The sequence below is a fragment of the Lepidochelys olivacea genome (genome assembly GCF_965140295.1).
Source record: "Lepidochelys olivacea isolate rLepOli2 genome assembly, chromosome: 8".
NCBI lineage: Eukaryota > Metazoa > Chordata > Testudines > Cheloniidae > Lepidochelys > Lepidochelys olivacea.
Window position 1 is genome coordinate 24,967,104 of NC_140418.1, and position 21,096 is coordinate 24,988,199.

The 21,096-nt window shown below is 39.0% G+C and overlaps 1 protein-coding gene across 3 annotated transcripts in view; it reads left to right on the top strand.

The window, feature by feature from the left end:
* GABRG2 (gamma-aminobutyric acid type A receptor subunit gamma2) overlaps positions 1–21,096 on the top strand; it is a 101,245-nt gene that overhangs the window by 77,083 nt on the left and 3,066 nt on the right. For 2 of the 3 annotated variants that reach the window (XM_084636384.1, XM_084636386.1), the window contains exons 7-9: positions 12,875–13,027; positions 18,191–18,396; positions 20,443–20,466. In XM_084636384.1, the coding sequence (XP_084492510.1) occupies positions 12,875–13,027; positions 18,191–18,396; positions 20,443–20,466 (383 nt within the window). The remainder of the gene's footprint in view (positions 1–12,874; positions 13,028–18,190; positions 18,397–20,442; positions 20,467–21,096) is intronic. The other variant, XM_084636385.1, reaches the window with a different exon arrangement.

The following is a 21,096-nucleotide window of genomic DNA, read 5'->3' on the forward strand; positions in this document are numbered from 1 at the left end:
TAATGTGATGGCGTTCATCACTCACAGGTGAAAACAAAGTCCTTAAACAAGAGCAAGGCCAGCTGGCCTTCCTCTTTGAAAGAAAAGCCCTTAGCCTGATCTGCTCCTTCTGACCTGAAGTCAAGGAAGCTGAGAAGAGTAAACGTGAGTTGCAATGCTGTCAGGTCGGGGTATGACATGGGGAAAGAAGATGATATTTTTAAAAGTCTCTTTTTAAGGACTAAAAGTGGGTGGCATATTTTATCCTCATTATTTTGTCCACCAAGTAAATCCATTTCCATAAGGCCAAACTTGGTATAGGTAACTTCATCCCCACATTTTCTTGTTTACTAAGAATGCTCTCACCATAGTCCTTGACTTATATCAGTAGGCCATTTTTGTTTGAACTAATTCAATTTTTCTCTCTAGCTTTCTTGAACCTGTTCACAACATTTATTTATTGAAAATAACTTGACCTATTCTCCAAGGTTAATTCTCAGGCAGACAAAAAGTCATAGGTTATTGTGACATGTTATGAACTTTCATATACTTTCACAGTTGCTAAGGGTAAAATTTTTGGTCAAAAAATCACAACATGATCACCTCAAAAAAGTCCACATTCCCTAGTACATATTGGACAACCTTTTGTATGTGGCTAGAATATGGAAAGTTTAGGCTATTTTCCTTGTTTCTAACAATGGGTCCAATAGCTGAAGTCACTTAATGTGTCACAACTGGGATGTGGGTGGTCACAGCAGAAGTCAGACCAGTCAGGTCCTGGGAGGTCACAGTCTGAGACAGGCAAGAGAGCAAACCAAGGATCAGGCCTCAGGAGGCAGGCAGGATCAGGTTATCAATAGATTGGAGTTAGGTGCCAGGTTACAGGCAGCCGTCAAATAGTGAAGTTGAGGAAAAACCAGGGTGACAAGCCAAAGCCTAGGATCTATCACAAGCATGGTCTGGAGCAGAGACAGGCAGGCAGTCTGTGTTGTTGCTCAGACAGCTCTACTTCATGGCTTCCTGGTGTAAGTACTGGTATTGGCCAATCAGTAGGCTGTGAGGGGCTGCCACTAAGGTCCTGTTAGGTGCTACTTCCTGCTGAGCCCAGCCTCACAGGGTCCACCTGTGGGAGCCTAGCCTAAGCCTAGGTGATGCAGAGGTGTCAGTGGCCCACAACCTCCCAGGTTCAAGCCCTGTAGTTCTTACATAATGATTCTGAAGGCCACTATATTATTGATTGCTTTGCTCACTCCTTCAGTCTTGTGGTCTCTGATATTACCCAGAAAACCACTAAATCATTGAGAGGGAAGTAGAAGTATTATCATTCCTTTCTCCCTGACCCTTCCACCATGTCTTTCTGTTACAAAGACATGCAATGCCCAGGAGATGAGGATCCGCAAAAATCACAGTGGCCAATTTCTTTTTAGTGACTGCACCTTTATCATGCTTATCTGACACCTTTGTTCTGCATGCTCAAGTGAGACTCTATAGACAAAAATGCAGACATGGGTTAATAAAAATACCTGGTTTTGGCTGGAACAGGGAAAAGATTGTTGCATCTGATATTCGAGCTTGCATCTGTACCTTAGTTATTAGACATAACTGTGCTGAGGAAAGTTCTGACAGACGAAACTACTGGCCTCTAAGCTGTTTAGACTGTGATTTGTTATCTTTCTTTCCCTCATGGGAGCTTATTTCTATGTCTAATGAAGACTAATCTACACACTTAAAAGATGTCCTAGTGGGTGCTTCACAATTCTTCAGCACATACCACTAATGAGTATTTCCCTAGAACGCTGACACAAAAGCAAATTCAGAAAGTACAGACAGCCTCCACCCTTGCCCTTAGTCCTGGCAGCCAGGAAAACAATCTCCTCCTCACTAGAGCTGGGCAAAATTTTGCAGCTGAAACTTTTTTCAGTGAAAAATACCATCTAATTTAGGGCCCCAATCTACCAGGCACTGTACAAGCACATTTTTGGCAACAAAAATGATTAGGGGTCTAGAACACATGAGTTATGAGGAGAGGCTGAGGGAGCTGGGATTGTTTAGCCTGCAGAAGAGAAGAATGAGGGGTGATTTGATAGCTGCTTTCAACTACCTGAAAGGGGGTTCCAAAGAGGATGGCTCTAGACTGTTCTCAATGGTAGCAGATGACAGAACGAGGAGTAATGGTCTCAAGTTGCAGTGGGGGAGGTTTAGATTGGATATTAGGAAAAACTTTTTCACTAAGAGGGTGGTGAAACACTGGAATGCGTTACCTAGGGAGGTGGTAGAATCTCTTTCCTTAGAGGTTTTTAAGGTCAGGCTTGACAAAGCCCTGGCTGGGATGATTTAACTGGGAATTGGTCCTGCTTTGAGCAGGGGGTTGGACTAGATAACCTTCTGGGGTCCCTTCCAACCCTGATATTCTATGATTCTATGATAATAGAGATATTCATTCCTCCAAAGAGCTTATATTCTGAAGTAACAATGGGGCCAGTGAAGGAACAGAGTAATGAAGTGACTTGCTCAACGTCACGGAGCTGGTCAGTGGCAGAGATGGGATTAGTACTCAGCACTCTTGAACTCTGGTCCAGAGCCCTATTCATTAGTGCACACTGCCTCCTTGCGGTATTTGTCCTGCATTTCTCCCTCTCCCCCGGCAAGAAACCAATCCACTTTTCACTCTCTCTAGCTTTGTTTGGTTTTTGTACTTGTGCTAAAATTCATCTCCTTTTATCATTGATCTGTCCTGGCTCTCTGAAGTGCCTGACAGTTAGGAGCTGATCATGCTCAGCTTTGGAGAAAGTTGGTTTTGATCTGAAATACTTTTGCTCCTTGATGTTTTGCCCTCCAGGATCTCATACCCGGGTGAGTTTTACTCTTTTCTCAGTAGCTTAGATTGGTTTCCTGGGGGTTTAAAACAAAAATTCCAGTGAAACACTGATGTAATCTTTTAAAATATTTAAAGGAAGCCAAAAATAAATGAAATTGAGGTTGTTTTTTAAAAAATTCAGGCACTCAAACAATAAAGCATCTTATGTTCCTCCTTGCATCCCAGAATCTTTCCGCGAGGCAATATTATATGAACTGTATCACTCACCAATGGTCACATCTGTGCTCATGGCATGCACAAAATTCTGTTCATTCAACAGTAATGCTGGTTTTTGGGAGCTTTGCTGACACTAGATGCAAGTGGTTTGTTAGTTGGAGCAGAAGCGAATTTGATTTCTCCTATTGTGGAGATCAGCATTATATTTATTTTACAGCACCGTCTCCTGAGGTTTTGGGCAAGAATGAGGAAGGACGTGCATGGGGAAATTTATGTTTAAGAAGCCTCCCCATTTGCCATTTGCCATTCTCAGATGCAAGAACTAGACACAACTGGACCCCTTCCTCTGTGGAAGTACCAAGTCTTCTCCTGCTCTGTTTGTTCCACTCCTACCTCCATGCCTTCTTCGAAGCATCCTGCTATACTCAGAATAATCTCTATACCCTTAGTGCAGTGGACTCCCTCCCTCTTGTCATTCAAATATTTCCTAAAAATACATTCTTGTCTAGGAAATCCATAAATGCAAAACTTCCCCCATAATACCATCTCTTAATAATTTGGCTTCATCTACCACCCTCCCAACCAATTTTTTAAAAAACCCACAATTTTAGGTTATTTCTTTCCTTGTCACCATCTATCCAAAGAAACAGTTATGTTTTTATCATGACAAAATTAATAACATCTTTACAAATTCCATCCCATGCAGTTCCATAATCCTAGCATATTATCTAATCTAAACCACCAAGGACAGTAAATAAATTCATGAACATTGAAACATCCATACAGGACCACCACAATAATCCATCCAGCCACGTCACCTCCCTGTAACAGCAGCAAGGTTGGAACTCCACCTCAGAGCTTCTAACTATGCAAGATTATATCATCGGAGAATATTTCTTCTTTACGCACATTCACAATTGCGTTATCTCTTGGAGCGTTCACACTTACAGTGGTAACTCTTTTGGTCCAAATGTCAAAAATAAATCAAGGCCAGATTTTCAAGTGTTTAGCACCCACCCTCAGGCCAGGTTTACAGAGAAGTGAGCTGTAGCTCACGAAAGCTCATGCTCAAATAAATTGGTTAGTCTCTAAGGTGCCACAAGTACTCCTTTTCTTTTAGCTTTCATTTAGGCATCTAAATAGGGGCCAGTTTTTCAAAAGTGCTGAGGACCCAATGTGACATGTCTGGCCAGATTTGCAAAAGAACTCCACACTTTACATGCTGAGCTGTTTTGAAAATCTGTCCATATTATTTTTATTCTAGCTGCTGTAACTGCAGATGTTAGTCATATACAAGTGCATTTGTTTTAAATTTGCTAAGCTATTTGCTTCATTATTTAATTTATCGCTGTGGGTCCCAGAAGTTAACGAGAAAAGAAATACTCTAACCAATCTGAACAGCTCAGAGGTGAAACACAGAGCTCTCATCCTACATTGAAGCTTAGTGGGAAGGGGGAAGGCAGAGCAAGCAGAAGGTTCTTTAATTTGCAGATTATTTACACAGAATCGTTCTTTTAGAGTGGTTACAATCTATTACATCAATGCCACTGCCACACATGCACATTAATCCTGCACATGAAAAATCCTCCTGTTTTTGCTGGAAAGTGCTTGCTAATGCCAGCTCAGTTGCTTTGCTGTTTTTCAAAATAAAAGAGTTAGTTTGTTTTTAATTACGTCCCAAACAGGGAGGAAAAAGTACTCACAGAATTGCATTTGAAAATAGTTTGGACTATACAAAGCCACCCACCGTCAAGATTTCTTCAAACTTTTAGTGTTCAAATATGGACTATTTAAAACACACACATGCACAATCCACAATGAGAACCCCCACACATGCCAACATTCTCAGGCCACAGTGAATTCTTATGGTTGCGTTTTGTTCCCATAGATTCAAAGTGGAGAAGGGAGAGTTCCACTAATGAAACTGATGGACATTTTAGCTACAGTCTGGCATCATTACAGTGGTCCCTCCTATAATTAGACACTAAATGGCATTGGAACACCATCTGTGAAATGAAATGAGATGTCAAAATCCAAGATGAAATGAGCGGCCAAGGACTGAACAAACTCCATGAATTCTCAGACTGGTAGCCAGTAGTACAGTTATCTCATTTCTTTGGATAGCCATATGATTCTTCTCATTTTGCAGTAGTTTCATATGCTGGGGTTGTCATTACACACACAATCACAAACCAGTTTTTTTCCTCATGATCAGAATGTGTTTGTTGTCAGACACACACACACAGAATTTGTTTTAAAACAACCCCCCCCCACCTATCTCTCTCTTCATGTTGTAGAAGGTAATTAGGATTCATTCATCTTTTGGAATGTAAATTGAAAACCAGGCTTGTGGATAGCTGAATCCCAGAGATAATCTTCTATAAATGGACTATACTGCAAACCTTAATGTTGTTTTACTTCATTACATAATCAAACTATAATCATGGCTTTGAAATGGACAGGGATGGAACTCACTCAGTACAGATGCCATGCAGCATCAATGATAATCACGTGTTGCCTTGTCCCTTACATAACAGACAGACACACCAAATACTGAACATTCGGTTGTAGGATTTCAGAGGTTCTGAGGGATTTTATTTTGTTTTAAGCAACTATCTTCAGTGCTGCAGCAGATTTCCACTCCCCAAGATATTAATGTTCTCCAAAAACAGAAATCTGTTTGGTCTTTTATTGAAGCTTGGCACCAGTACAACTGTAAGGAAAGGGAATGTTATTTTTTTTTCAGCAGATGAATGTTTTAATTCTTTTTTAAGCTGTTTAGTTCTTATGTGGTTGAAAAATGAATGAATGAACAAATACAGTGAAGCCTGGAACTAGTAAGTAAAATAGTCATTTTTGACTGAGGGGCAGAATTAAAATTATTGTGAGGGACAGAAACAAAAGTAAGGGTAGGATGGGGCTATAAGGTTGACTGTAGGGCCTGCCACTTGGTGGTGGGGTGCAGATGGAACAGCTGGTGGGTTCTTTTTCCTGGGCTCTTTAAATCCTGGCAGTGGCCCTGGTTAAATGCATTATATATCACCTTCACTGTAGCTTCATTGTCCCATCCATCCATCCATCCATCCATCCATCCATCCATCCATCCATCCATCCATCAAATGCTTTGGCAGAAATGAAAAAAGTTATGGTGAAAAATGCAAACAAAACCATGCTGCATTAGACAAGATACTATCAATATCTCTTCACATGGTAAATTTGACACTTCACCTCTTCAAAGGTATTAAACTAAGAACTTTATAAAACTTATAAAAATCAGATATGGGTCATTTTGAACAGCTTCTAAACTTTAACGTATTCAGTGGAATCGTCTACATTTTTCACAGATATTAAATCTTCATCCCTTTCGTAAATTGTGTGAGTTTGGAAAATAACTGTTTTATTTTTCTTGCAAAACCACCATGTCTCTTTAACTGCATTTTTCAGTAGTACCTTAACTATGGAGTTCCCACCAGCTTCCCCATAAATATAGCAAACTCCTGCAAAAAAAACATATATAGGTCTTGGGAAATAAGTAGGAGAGACTCTGGTTTTCAATTTTTTTTTAAAATGTAATAATTAAAGATGAAGTGAAGAAACATCAGGGCAGATGCATCAGATCTTACCAGATTTATGTCATTAGTAATAATGGGTTAGACTGGCACTTTGCAATCTAGCCCGTAACAAGGGGCAGCACATTGTTGCATTGACCCTGGAACAGCTTGGGAGAGAGTGGATATTATGATTTAAGGAGGCACAGCTTCCCTCCCAGTCTTCTTAGTGCTCTAGAGAAGGTACAAACTGCACTGAACCTGCATCTAGCACAGCAGACAGTCCCCCATGCACCAGTGGAGTTATGCTTCAAGGTCTGTTGGGATGGTGGAATCAAGGCTGCACCCCCACCCCATCTGCTCCTGTGAGAAGGGAAATTGTAGCAGCTGTGATGATCCTTCTACTCCCCAATGAGTTGGAAGTGGCAGTCTGGCATACTGACTCCATAGAGTAAGGGGGGAATTTGCATTCCCTCAACAATCTTTCCCAATAATTGTCAGATATAATATTGAATATTTATATCACAATGGCACCAAACTTTTCCAGTCAATACAATGGCACTAATATAAGATTTTCAAGAACCTATGGGAGATTTGCACCAACTCGCATTGGAATTCAATGGGATTTGGGCAGCTAACTCCCTTCAGTGCCTTTGAAAACCCCAGTCTGATAACATAAGGCACTGCACCAACACTGAGAAAAATGGAGGATCCATGTCCCAAAGAGTTTACACTCTAATTTCTCCACCTACTGAAGTCTACGCACATCTTTTACTTACCTTGTAAGCTCCTGGGGGCAGGAGCTCTCTTTTTGTTTGGTGTTTGTACAGCACCTAGCACAATGGACTCCACAACTGGGGCTTCACAGCCTTTTAAATTGTGTTCCAAGCTCACCCTTAAGGGAACTTTGTAGTCACTTAACACTTTTTTCTTTACCTTGGCTAAAAGTTTTATTCAGAGTGATGTCCAGGATTGCTTTGATTAAGGGAGTATAACTATCACTTCTAACTGAAAAGGCTATATTCATGAAAGCCAACCCTTCAGATAGTGATGGTATTTTCATATAATATATCCTAAAAATAACAAAATATGCCTTTTCCATTAAACCCTAGTATTTTGCCTAATCAGTTAATTCTTTAAACCCTGTATGAAATGGAATCTTTGTATGCTGGAGGTAGACTTTTTTGGTAGTGGTAACAATAAAAGAGACAGATCAAAAATGTATCTATTAAGATCATAAGAATGGCCATACTGGGTCAGATCAATTGTCCATCTAGCCCATAATCCTGTCTTCTGACAGTGGCCAATGCCAGATGCTTCAGAGAGAATGAACAGAACAGGGCAATTTTGAGTGATCAGGTCCCTGCTTCTGGTAGTTGGAAGTTTAGGGACAACTGGAGTATGGGATTATGTCCCTGCTCATCTTGGCGAATAACTATTGATGGACCTATTGCCCATTAACTTAGTTATTTATGGGGAAAATGAAGGTAAGGTCTGCCACCACAGGACAATATTCCCATTTACAATTTACATGGAGTTTATATTCAATTACCGATATTATGATAGGTTTCAGAGTAGCAGCCATGTTAGTCTGTATTGGCAAAAAGAAACGGAGTACTTGTGGCACCTTAGAGACTAACAAATTTATTTGAGCATCATTACTTTAGTAACATTTCTATCACATAGGATTTGGGCTGTCTTAGAGCTGTAGTACATTCTTTTGGAGTAGCATCCATGTCAATATACTTACAGAATGTGTCATACCATTGCTGTGTTTATGCAAATCATTTTAAGGAGTAGTCACTGATAACTTTAAGATTCCGTTTTCCATTGACAGATTTATGGTCTTTGCCTGTTTCCTTTCTGAGGTGACAGTGCCCTCCTGTGGTCAAAAACATGTATTCTTGCAGAAATATTTCCTAGTGATTAACTTTTAGCATTTATAGCCCATACTAATTGAAAAAAAACGGATTCTCCACACATTCTAAATCATTCATTTTTTGTTCCTATTAATTTGAAATAAAATGTTATTCCTAACTATGTCTCCATGTTTCCATAACAAACATACATTTAAAATGTTTAAATCATGTTTATTTTTTCCTTTGGTTTCAGTTTCAAATAAAAGGAGTGTGGGGAGAGAAACATTAGAAATCTGGGTAGCTGGAATATCTGCAAGTTGCGCAATTATTTTTCATATCATACACCTGTGCTCAGACAGAATCTTCCAGGTGTATTTTAGAAATCTAAAAATAAAGCCAAACATACGCTGGATGGAAAATGAGACAATTGTGAAAGAGGAGTTTGCAGGTAGCATTTGAAGAATTTCTTCTGAAATGGGGATACAGTGTATAGCTAACAGTGATGAAGGCTAATTAATGGCCCTTCTAGTGTCACAATAATATGGTACTCTGAAAGAAGCTGCATAAAAAGAATATTTTATTGTTACCTCTGACTACACTTTCAGCACAGGTATGTAATTAGCCTGCACTTTGGATCTAGGGTTGAACAAAAGGCAAGCATAATTTTATTGACCAAAATATGAGAGCTACTTATTAAAATAATTGAAGTGAATTAGCATTTGGTATGTTTATAAGATATGTTGTCGAGTGTTCATACGTGGGTGCAAATATGATTGTGTTAGCAATATCCCAAATGACTGCATCCTGGCTTTTAACAACTACCAATAAATATCACTCAAGAAGCTGCTTATAAATATAAGTGGACAGTTGAAGTGAACATTCTTGAAGTGAACAGTTATTTTCTTTTTCATGCTATGGGACCAATTATCCCAGAGTTTTCACTGAGAAATATTTTAGTTGCAATGTATATGTTTGCACAGTTTGGGCTCTCTTTATCAGTATGTACAATTTCACTCCTTGTTCAAGATAAAATAGGCAAATATATATTTAATTTACGGAATTACATATGGAGTAGAATACTGGGCTGGGAGTCAGGTGGCACTTTGGATGAAGTGTTGACGTTATTTTTTGTTGCGAAGATACCTTGCATTGTCCTCCTCTCACACTTTTACACATGTGGAAATAAAGAATAACTCCAGAGCAGTCAATAGAGTGATATATTAGTGTGAAAATGGTATGAGAGGAGAATCAAGCCTGTCATCTCAAACCGAGGGCTTTAGCAGTGTGGGCTCACAGTGGCTGCTATTAAAAAGTGATCCTTGATACTACTAATATCTTTACAGTGTAAAGAACACTTTGTTGTCTATATGTCACAAAGCTTGGTCCTATATAAATATACAGCAGAGGGTCTCCCTAACTAGCTACTTATATAAACCATCACCACCCACTGTAGTGTGTGATCATTAATGGATTTCATCCTCATAGCACCACTGTGAAGTAGAGAAGTATTATCCTCATTTTACAAATAGACAACAGAGGCAAGATAGATTAGAATAAATGGGTTTCACTTAATGGGGTGGAATCCTGGCCCTATTGAAGCCAATGGAAAATCTTGACTTCAACAGGGCCAGCATTTTCTACAAGAAATCTGTAACTGAGCTGGAAATTGAACCCAGCTTTCCTGAATGCCAAGCTAGTGCCCTGGGTGGTAGAAAGTCCTTCATCATCAACTCCCCACAAACACCTCAAAGCAGCTGCATGGATATAAACACTCTTTACCTTTGGAGCTGTAGTCTGGCAGCCCTTCTTCAGGTGGAATTCTCATTGACTTTAGCTCACATTTTACCTTTATGAGTGCAGCTGCTTCGGCCCTTAAGGATTTTTTTCCCCCAACCTCACCCAGAATTTGGCAGTGAGACCTGGGAACTATGCAGATGTTGCCACAAGCTGATGCATTCAGGGACCCTAATCAAGATCCTTAGTGCAGGAAAGAGAAAAAGCTGTTTGTGAAGGGAGAACAAAATCTAAAAACTTAGATCAGTGTCTGATTCAAGGGAACATGTTGACTGAAATGTGTCATTTACCAACATTTCCAGTTCAGGAATCCAGCAGCAGAAAAAGCACCAAAAACTCTTGATAAATTAAATACAAAACATTAGCCCCTGGAGAGTCCCCAGTGTGTATAGCAAGTGCCAGATGAAGGTGAACTCACGTTTCCCTAGAAATAAATTGTTCATGGAAAGGAGCTGTTGACATCAGAGTGATGTTTGAATGGTGCTCAGTGGGTTAAGACTTATACTAGTTTATTAACTTCTTGAGTTTCCTTATATACTTTTTGTGGGGGTGGGAGAGGAGGATGGAGGGATGACATAATTTTATTTTTTTTTATTAAAGAAATAAGAAAATGTGTCCATTAAATGCACTATTATAAAATAATAATAAAGTAATAATTGATATTTGCCTTAAGGAGCAAACAAAGCCCTATCCTTCTAGCTCCCAGATAGTAGTACCACAATAGAAGACTGGATGTGGATGGCTGTATAGGGGGGTTCTCACCACACAGCGTAGGACCTGGGCAATCTGGGGAAATATAGGTAACCGTATATTCTCCTGTCATTCCTCCCTCCCGCACCCAGTAAGTTGGGGTAAGGGGAGGGAGTCGGGGGCATGTTGCATAAAGTCCTATTGAATATGCTTTGCACAGGGACTTCACAGCAGTTCTGCTACCTGGGTAGGTGAAGTTAATGTGCCCATCTTGTCAGGATGGATTTTGAGGTCTAGATTTTGTCCTAGAAGGTCTACAAAAAAAAGGTGTTTGCATGAGTTAGCCATGCCATTTCCTATTCTTAAGAGTAAAAAGTGCTTGGAGCTGAGAATGCTGCAGCTTCTGGAGCTCTGGGCCAAAAGAGATCAATCCTAAACTAGGATAAAATGTGGGGTTAATAATTAGTGACATACCAGTCCATCCATTCCAACATACTGGCTCAAGACCAGCAATTTCAAAGAAAGAAACAAGAAACCATGCGGTGGACTGCTGTACTTTTATATAATATAAATACAATTTTCAACATTCATAGGATCTATGATCTATGTATATCCTTGGATATGTATCTTTGGACTCTAATATTCTGATGCGTTATCTAGGCACATGGAAAACTGGTTTTCCGTTAGTTCTATCATGAACCCGTGTTGTGTTTATGTTCCTTGTCAGACTTTTTGGTCTTTGTTTTACCTCTCATTCCTCTTCTGATTTTAGCCTCATTTTAAAATTCAAATTGACAAAAATAACCACCTTTCACAAAGTGGCCATTAGACTCACAGGAGATAAGAATAATTAATATTACATTTGTATGGGTTTTGATTGTATAGCTCTCTTTAACCATGTGTGTTTTAAATATTTAACTTTAGCCTGTCCATGAAATGATACGAGAATTAGGGTAAAGTAATAAAACAGATCCTTAGCATTTAGCCATGACTCGTCAGTATATACCAGATATATATTATATTAGTCTGTGAGTATTCTAATGGTAGTAAGGAGGTTTCTGTTGCTTTAGTTGATAAAGTCTATAATAACAGTTATAGTCAATCTGGTTAGTATGGGCAGTGAGGAATGACTAGGATGGTGACATTTCTATTGCAAAAAACACTGCTCCTGGAAAGGTTACCTCTAAACTCTTTCATGTTTAGAGTTTATTAGGGATTATTCTAGTGAAGATTAAGAACAGGTTTTTAATTTTAATATGTTTGTAAATTTAGTATTCAAAATGAACAACAAACTATGCTCACTTGAGCAAGAGTAAGTTTTGGTTGACCTACCCTCCTACAGCTCTGCAAATGTACCTCAATATAGATTAACAATCCTCCCTGCTATTCTAGTCCTGGGCTTCTCTTTACATAGATTCCACAAATTGGAATGGAGCCTTTGTTGGGCCCCGGGCCATCTTCTTCCGCCAAATTTTTTGCACTAGTATAGGTGTGAAAAGCACTCTAAAACACAATTGAGAGCACAAACACTTGGCTCATTGGAATACAGTGATTGGAGACATGCTGGACCACTAGTGAGACAGGTGCTAGGATACATGAAGCACTATGCTAGGGATTTGCAGATTGGTCTATAAATCCAGCTGAAAGGAGAGTAGGTTGAGGGGAATAAAATGGTAGGGCAGGGAGCACCTTGTACTGTGTAGATAGTTGTTCCTCTTGAAGGTTGGAGTTCATCATACACGTGGGGTCATGGGGGATGTTTCCTTCCATACCCCAAAAGCGAACAGGGTTCAGTTAATAAAGAACAGCAGGAAACCAAACTCACAGCTCTACAGAATGTGTGTGTGTACCTGTTTCTAGAACACCTATCCAAACATGCTGAACACAATTCACTATGTATATACCTAGGTAACAGATGGTAAATCTAAAGGGTTTTTAAATGCTATTCTATGTATATCTTTGTTTTACAGGGGACTACGTAGTCATGTCAGTTTACTTTGACCTGAGCAGAAGAATGGGTTATTTCACTATTCAGACCTATATCCCCTGCACACTCATTGTAGTGCTCTCCTGGGTCTCCTTCTGGATTAACAAGGATGCAGTTCCAGCCAGAACATCTCTGGGTGAGTTGCTGTGTCTTCCAGCATGTATGATATGATTTATGTATCTAGCAGAGCTCCAGTATAGGGGAGCATCTGGCTGCAAGTCTAGTATAGTTCTCTGTGCATCACATGTGAAAGAATTGCATTTGTCACTTAGGGCTTGTCTATACTACCCGCTGGATTTGCGGGCAGCGATCGATCCAGCAGGGGTTGATTTATCGCGTCTAGTCTAGACACGATAAATCGACCGCCGAGTGCTCTCCTGTCAACTCTGGTACTCCACTGGCGCGAGAGGCACAGGCGGAGTCGATGGGAGAGCATCAGCAGTCGACTCACCACAGTGAAGACACCGCAGTGAGTAGATCGAAGTACGTCGACTTCAGCTATGTTATTCATGTAGCTGTAGTTGCGTAACTTAGATCAATTTCCCCCCTCCCCAGTGTAGACCAGGCCTTAGATGGCAACTGGAATGTATGTCTCTTGTCAAGATATAATGTGAGTCAAGCAACATTTGCATCTCTTCCCCTTTCCCCTTTTACTATATTGGGTCCTGCAAAGGGACTGCATACTTCAAATAATTGCAGTGGAAGCCTGCACAGCAGTGAGTTTCAAGAGCACCTGGATTCCATTTTATACTCAAGATCTTGCATATTTTGAAGAGCTAGTTGAAAATTCATCCTTTTTTTGCCATAACAATGTTGGGGAACATTTTTCTGATATTTGAGCAGCTTGGCTTTTACACAAAAACATCCAATGCTGTCAATATAGTCAATGCCAAGGAAGAGTTAATCTGGCCAGTTATCCATGTAATACCATGAACAAAGGTGAACAAAGGTACATGCATGGCAGAGGTGTATGTATCATGTGTGAAGACCTGAGCTTTCTCTGCTTAGGTGTCTCATCAGGGTGCTGCGAGATCTCCCCTGTCACATCTGTACTGGCCATTGTAGTGCATGTGTATTCATGAAGAAAATGGATATTTACCCTCCTTTCCCTGCTTAATAAAATGGTAGCAGAAACAATAGATTATTGCAAAAAGATGTGACGTTCCCTCTAGAAAAATGGATTCCATCCTTTTTCTTTTGATAACTGCACAATAGCCTAACCCCCAGTTTCCTTGTATGAACATCTGGTTCAGTAAAGGCCATACATGCATGAGAGAAATTTATTGCCCTAAAGGATAAACCTATTTTTATTATCTTGCTATCTGGACATTCTTTCTTTTTACCAAATATCATATGTATGTCTCAAAAGCACCAAAAATCAGCTGTTCTTTTACCTGTATTAAGAAGTTGATGTTAGTTATAAGGTTTGTTTTTGTCTGTATCTAAAGAGTTATTGTTCACCATGTTTTGGTATCTCAGTTGTTTGTATTTTAATTCCATACTTACTTCTGTATGATTATGTGTTTTAATACCTGACTGTTTGCTTATGTGACTTCTCCTGGCCCCCCTGCTCCCACAAAAAATATTCAGCTGTTGTCAATGTTATTGTCTCTGAACATCACCCATCTTCAGACAGCCCTCAGCAGAATGCACACACAAGGCCTATACATCATATAAGACCTATTTTAAGGTCTTAAATTAGACTTTAAGGCTGTGATCCTGCAATTTACAATGCACAGCCAGCCTGCTCCATTGATTTCAGCAGGGTTCGGTGTACTTCCAGCAGTCTGTCTATGCTTTGTAAGTTTCCCTCAGGGATGAACTTCATCCCTGGGGTTTATTTCACCTACAGAATGAGACATATCACCTTTGAAGGCAGGCATGTGAATATGTGCATTTCTGAAATGTACCTGGAATATTTCATGGCAGTTTTTATCACATGATTTTACATTAGTGATGGGCAAACTTCTAAAGCCCCAAGTTTGGGTTTCTTTCAAGTAAACCCCCCAAAAATTCAGACCAGCCTTCTAAGAATCTCCAAACCTTTGGGTCTGGCAAAAGTAAGAGGGAAACTTCACAGGAACAGAGTCCTCTCAACTATAAATCAAATGAATTTTAAGTTGTCATCAGAGTTCTTATCATATGTTGTCCCAAAAGTCTCTCATGCAATTAGTTACAATTAGCAATTTCTACATGAATTGGCCTATTAATAAGCTAAGAGATGGATAAATATAACTTGTTTCTAAGAAGCAGTTGATGGCACTAAAAATGCAAGGTAAAATTATGTGGTTAGATGATAAAATTGTGGCCACCTACTTTTCACTTTCAGAGACCTGGATTTGAGTCCTGATAAGTGAAAATGAATTTAGATTTGCCAACCTAATTTTCAGTTCTGCACAAAAACACAATACAGGTTAGCCAAACACGACTGTAAAGTTCTTTCCAATGGAGACTCAGAACTGGATTATCAAGGATTTGCAGAACAGAAGGTTTTAAAATAATGTTGTATGTGTGCACAATCAGTAAATGAATTCAATTATTTTTGAGATGTACAACATGGATCAGATTCTCTATTGAGAACTGGCCTGTTTACACTATTCAGGAGGCTTAAAGGGACCAGAACTTGACCATGAATGGGTAGCAGAGAATTCCCCTGTTAAAAGGAAACTCCCTGTTGCAAATGTGCTGGATCTTGGCTTTGTGCCAGTCATTCCCTACCAAAGGGTGTGATGGGGTTCAAGGGTGGGAGTGGGACAATCCAGACCAGTGAGGGATTGTATCACCACTTGCCCTGCAACCCTGGGTGCTTTACAATGCTTTGCTGCTGGAGCTCCCAGCTTGGGATTTGCTTAGCCAACCTACAAACATGCAGATCACATCCTGAGTGTCCATATGCTAGACAGGCCTGGTTCAGCAGCTCTGACTACAGCAGCCTGTCTACAGCCCCAATCTGGCTTCCACCCACTTTGGTTACAACCAGAAAGGTGACCCCAACACACTCCCAGTCCTAAATGTTCACAGAACTGTGTTTTCTGAAATGTCCAGCATCCTCTGGAACAGTTTAGAGAAATAATAGGGTTCATTTCTTTCCTCTAAAGACCCAAAAGCACATCACAATTTATTAATTTACCTGGAATAAGTACACCCTTCCAATTAAACACAGCACAGAGTTATGTTTTGTTTTGTTTTTACAAAACAAAAAAAATTATTAACAATGGGACATAGATCTGTTTAACAACTCCCCCTGACCTTCCAGGATTACACACTTTAGTCATAATTCTAGCATACATACATCCAGAACTCTTAATACCCCACTGCATACATACATCACAGAAGAACATTAATGATCGGTGTGTTGTTAGTTTTTTAATGATACCTCACAAGACATATTTTGTACAAAGATTATTTCAATCGTGTGAACACAGAGGTTCAGGGTGTGAACACAGAGGTTCTTAATGTCATACAAAGATCAGCAGAGATTCTGTCATTTTGTATGTGGGTTTCAACCGTGGGAAACCATCATTCATGTTCACCTTCAACATTATACAGAAGAAGTCACTTCACATACATACAAGTTCGGTCTCTATTTGGTGATCAGTGTTGGCTTTCAATTCTTGTGTGTGGATGAGCAGTTTTCTGTACTCAAAATATATAGGTATTCATAATGTAAACTCAAAATATAAGAATGTAGGCAGGTGTGAAGGCTCAAGCTGATAATTATTTATTATAATTCGAGGTTTTGTAATTGGGGAAAATGGTAATTTCCCTTATCTCTCCTATTTTTTTTTTTTATTTTCAATCCATAAAAGCACAAATGGGGATTAAATTGTGGGGTTTGTTTTTCTGTTAAGTCTTTATGAACCTGATCCAAAACCCATCATAGCATATGGGAGTCTGTGCACTGATTTCAGTGGCTCTGAATTAGGCCCTATAGAAATCCTGATTTTGCATCAAAAACTTTAAAATTATAAAATAGTCCCACAGATGGTGGATTAGTTACAATTAAGGTGAATTGTCAGAATTACAGTGGATAGTGAGGTGCAAGTTTCCCCACATATTTGATTGTGGTCAGTTGGTCATTGCTATGAAGAACAGATGCAAACCCCAATGAGAAGAGTGGGAGTTTTGGATTGCATCCTTAATCCCTCATTTAATGAACATCAAACTCATTCATATAAGATATTCATCTTAAATAGAGGTCTTGGCTTTTTGTTGACATTTAAGATTCTAGCCCCCCTTTTTTTCCACTTTTTTTTTCATAATACTTTCTTGAGAAATTTTAGGCATTTCCACTTCTTGTAATAGCTTCTAATACTTTTCTTTGGGTATTTCAGCACTGCCCAGAAACTGAAAATGAAGGAAACTTATTTCAACATAAAGAACCTTCAAAAAGTTCAGTTCTAAGGATGGACAAAGTTGTTGAGGATGATCTTTTTTTCCCCCAGTTGAGTTTGGCTACCTCTGCTGAAAAGTTATATTTTTTCCTAATATTCTTCAGGTGCTACAGCATGGGAGTCCCTTTGTAGGAAACAATGCATTGTAATTCGTATTTCCTGTGACTGCCTGGAGTCTCTCACTGAATACACAAGTCCCTCCTGCTTAGCATGCTGCTTTTTAACACTAAAAAGAAAAGGAGTACTTGTGGCACCTTAGAGACTAACCAATTTATTTGAGCATGAGCTTTCGTGAGCTACAGCTCACTTCATCGGATGCATACCGTGGAAACTGCAGCAGACTTTATATACACACAGAGAATATGAAACATAGTATTGTTTCATATTCTCTGTGTGTATATAAAGTCTGCTGCAGTTTCCACGGTATGCATCCAATGAAGTGAGCTGTAGCTCACGAAAGCTCATGCTCAAATAAATTTATTGTTTCATATTCTCTGTGTGTATATAAAGTCTGCTGCAGTTTCCACGGTATGCATCCGATGAAGTGAGCTGTAGCTCACGAAAGCTCATGCTCAAATAAATTGGTTAGTGGTATTGTTTCATATTCTCTGTGTGTATATAAAGTCTGCTGCAGTTTCCACGGCATGCATCCGATGAAGTGAGCTGTAGCTCACGAAAGCTCATGCTCAAATAAATTGGTTAGTCTCTAAGGTGCCACAAGTACTCCTTTTCTTTTTGCGAATACAGACTAACACGGCTGTTACTCTGAAACCTTTTTAACACTCTCACTATATGCCAGGACTCCAGGGCATCCTTCAAAGCCAGTCAGCATGTGGCAAGTGACAGAATTACTTTGTCACCTTAAGTAGTAACATTTTTTTGGTTCAATTCTGTCTCCTTACCAGGTATTACAACTGTTCTGACAATGACCACCCTCAGTACAATTGCTCGTAAATCTCTTCCCAAGGTCTCTTATGTGACAGCAATGGATCTTTTTGTGTCGGTTTGTTTTATTTTTGTTTTTTCTGCACTGGTGGAGTATGGGACCCTGCACTACTTTGTCAGCAACAGAAAACCAAGCAAGGATAAAGACAAAAAGAAGAAAAACCCAGTATGTATTGTTTTACTGTCAAGACTGAAAACTTCCCTATATAAATCTCAGTTATGTTTTCTGAGAGAGCATTTAAATCCTACTTTGTGTTTGTCTTTTTGTTATACTGTGCTATAGCTGTAAACCGTTCATAGACGTAAATGGGAATACAAACTCAGTCAACCATGGGGAATGAATAGTTGATATATTACAGTTGTCTGGGAGCCTAGAGATTGATTTCTTAGTGGCAGGCTCCATCTAACCAAAGTGTTCTGTAAGTTACAACTATTACCAAAACCATGCCTTCATGTTATGGTAAATAGAGTCACTGATATGAGTATCAATTTCTCTGTCTTAGCTCTGCCAGTATCTTGTGACCTTATACAGTGACTTCCTATTTGTATGCTGAAATGGTTATCTTTTCTTTACTGCACAAGGCAGATTTAAAAATTAAGCTATTCTGTTTTTTATTGCTGTCCCTATCTTGTTGCATGATTATCAAAACTTCTTGGTCACAATGGGAATTTTCTCCATTAGATTCATTTATGTAGGGAAAAATACCTGTTTATGTACCATTACTTCATGGGGAATGACAAAGGCAATGTAAAGCATACAGAGCACTTGAGTGTTTAATTTTTATTTTCAAAGCACAAAATGTATTTTTTGCAAATTGCTGTCTCTCTTTCCTTTCTATTCTTTCCTTACTGTACTCTCTCTCCTGAATCCCTTTTTTATTTCTTACCTCAGAATGTGATTCTATTAACACGTATAGCCTTACCTGCTAGCAGTAACAAGTATATGATAACAGCCTTTATAACAGCTGCGGTGAAGGCCACTGGAAATCCCCTGTTGTCAGTGCAGTATTTGCAGACTATTTGGTTTCAGTGAGGTTGGTACCTTACCCTTCCATGCTGAAGCAAAACTCTGTTCTTCTAGAGCAACAGAATCTAAGTATGTGTGGGAGGGAGGGAACCAAAAGAGACAAAATACAAAAAGAAAGAAAATGCATTTGAAGTTTCTCTTCTGCATTCCCTCTACACACACTCATGGTACGTGGAGTAAACCAATAGAAATTTTCAAATGTACCTAAATCAATTGGACTTGAGCACCTAAATCCTTTAGAAAAAAGAAAAAGAGTACTTGTGGCACCTTAGAGACTAACAAATTTGTTTGAGCATAAGCTTTCGTGAGCTACAGCTCACTTCATCGGAGCTGTAGCTCACGAAAGCTTATGCTCAAATAAATTTGCTAGTCTCTAAGGTGACACAAGTACTCCTGTTCTTTTTGCGGATACAGAATAACACGGCTGCTACTCTAAATCCTTTAGGCACTTATGCATAGGAGAGCAAATAAACAGGAGAGCAAATAAAGATTAACATTTTTGTCATTGTAATGCAAGTTTTATCTTATTGTAAATAACTTTGTTACATTAATTAAAAGCTTGTCACTGATCTGCTGATTTACCAAAAAGAACAAAACAAAACATGAATTTGTTTGTCCTGGATAAATAACCAAACAGAAGTCATGTAAACAGTAAGGTTTGTGGGCACTTGGGGACATTTACAACTGTTGTCTTCAGTCCAACAGAAGATTATGTTTTCTTTCCTCAAATCAGAAGTAGGGATGGGCCTGATTCTAAATCAAGGCTCAAAGAAACCCTGAACATTAGGGTGGTGAGTTGAAGGGCCAATTTCCAGTAGCAGAGACTTTGGCCCTGAATGTAAATTCAAACTTTGCAGATAGCCCTTAATTTTAAAATGGAATGACCGAAATGACAGCTCTTAATTCCCCTGAACAATGAAAAGATTGAAACCAGGTTCCCTATTTATGGCTTTGTCCACTTTAATTACATGTCACTGAGATGAGAGAAATATTTTCTTGTCCATAGTATAACAGAGTTTCTTATTTAAAAGGCTGTCCCCCTTTCCTATTTATAATTTACTTCTTTTTTTACCTGCTATATTTTTAAAAAGTATCTTTAATTTATATTATTTTTTCTCTTTCTTCCTCTTCTTTCTTTCTTTCTTTTAAAAATTCTGATTCTCTTTTCTGTCTGCAAAACAAAAGCTTCTTCGGATGTTTTCCTTCAAGGTATAAAGTTTTTGGAATGGAAATTTACTGCATGCGACTGCTGAATTTAACTATTAGAGCTTAAATGAGATTATTTCTTTTTAATTAGACATTTAAGCATTCTACTCAGGACAATATCCTAAATAAGTAGAATGGCTACAGATTTCTAAACAAATTTGTAGAGTTGATTCAGCAGCCCGAACCCTGACTCACTCACGGTTTTGAACTTGAAGTTCAAGAGAGCCCAACATTTTTGGATCGCATGAGTTAAGAGAGCCTAATGTGTTTAAAGCATCTGTATTTCTCTCTTTATCAATTACCCATGGATCCAATACCACCAGCCACACTAAGCACCAGTAATGTACCCTTTTAGAACTCAACTCTGACCCCCTTTAAACTTTGTGGTCTAATTTAAATAAACTAAACCAAAATCTCTTCTAATGATGAGCTATTCAAAATTCACTGTCATCATTAATTACCTGTATGGTGTTCTTATGTCTAATGTCAGAGTTTTGAAAGGGTTTTAAATGCATACATTTTCTAATACTGTCACTGGATCCACATGCTGTTGTTATCCAAAATGGCAAATATAGATAGCTGTATACTACATCTGACTCTGATCTTCATTCAGAAATGCAGAGATTGAGTTCG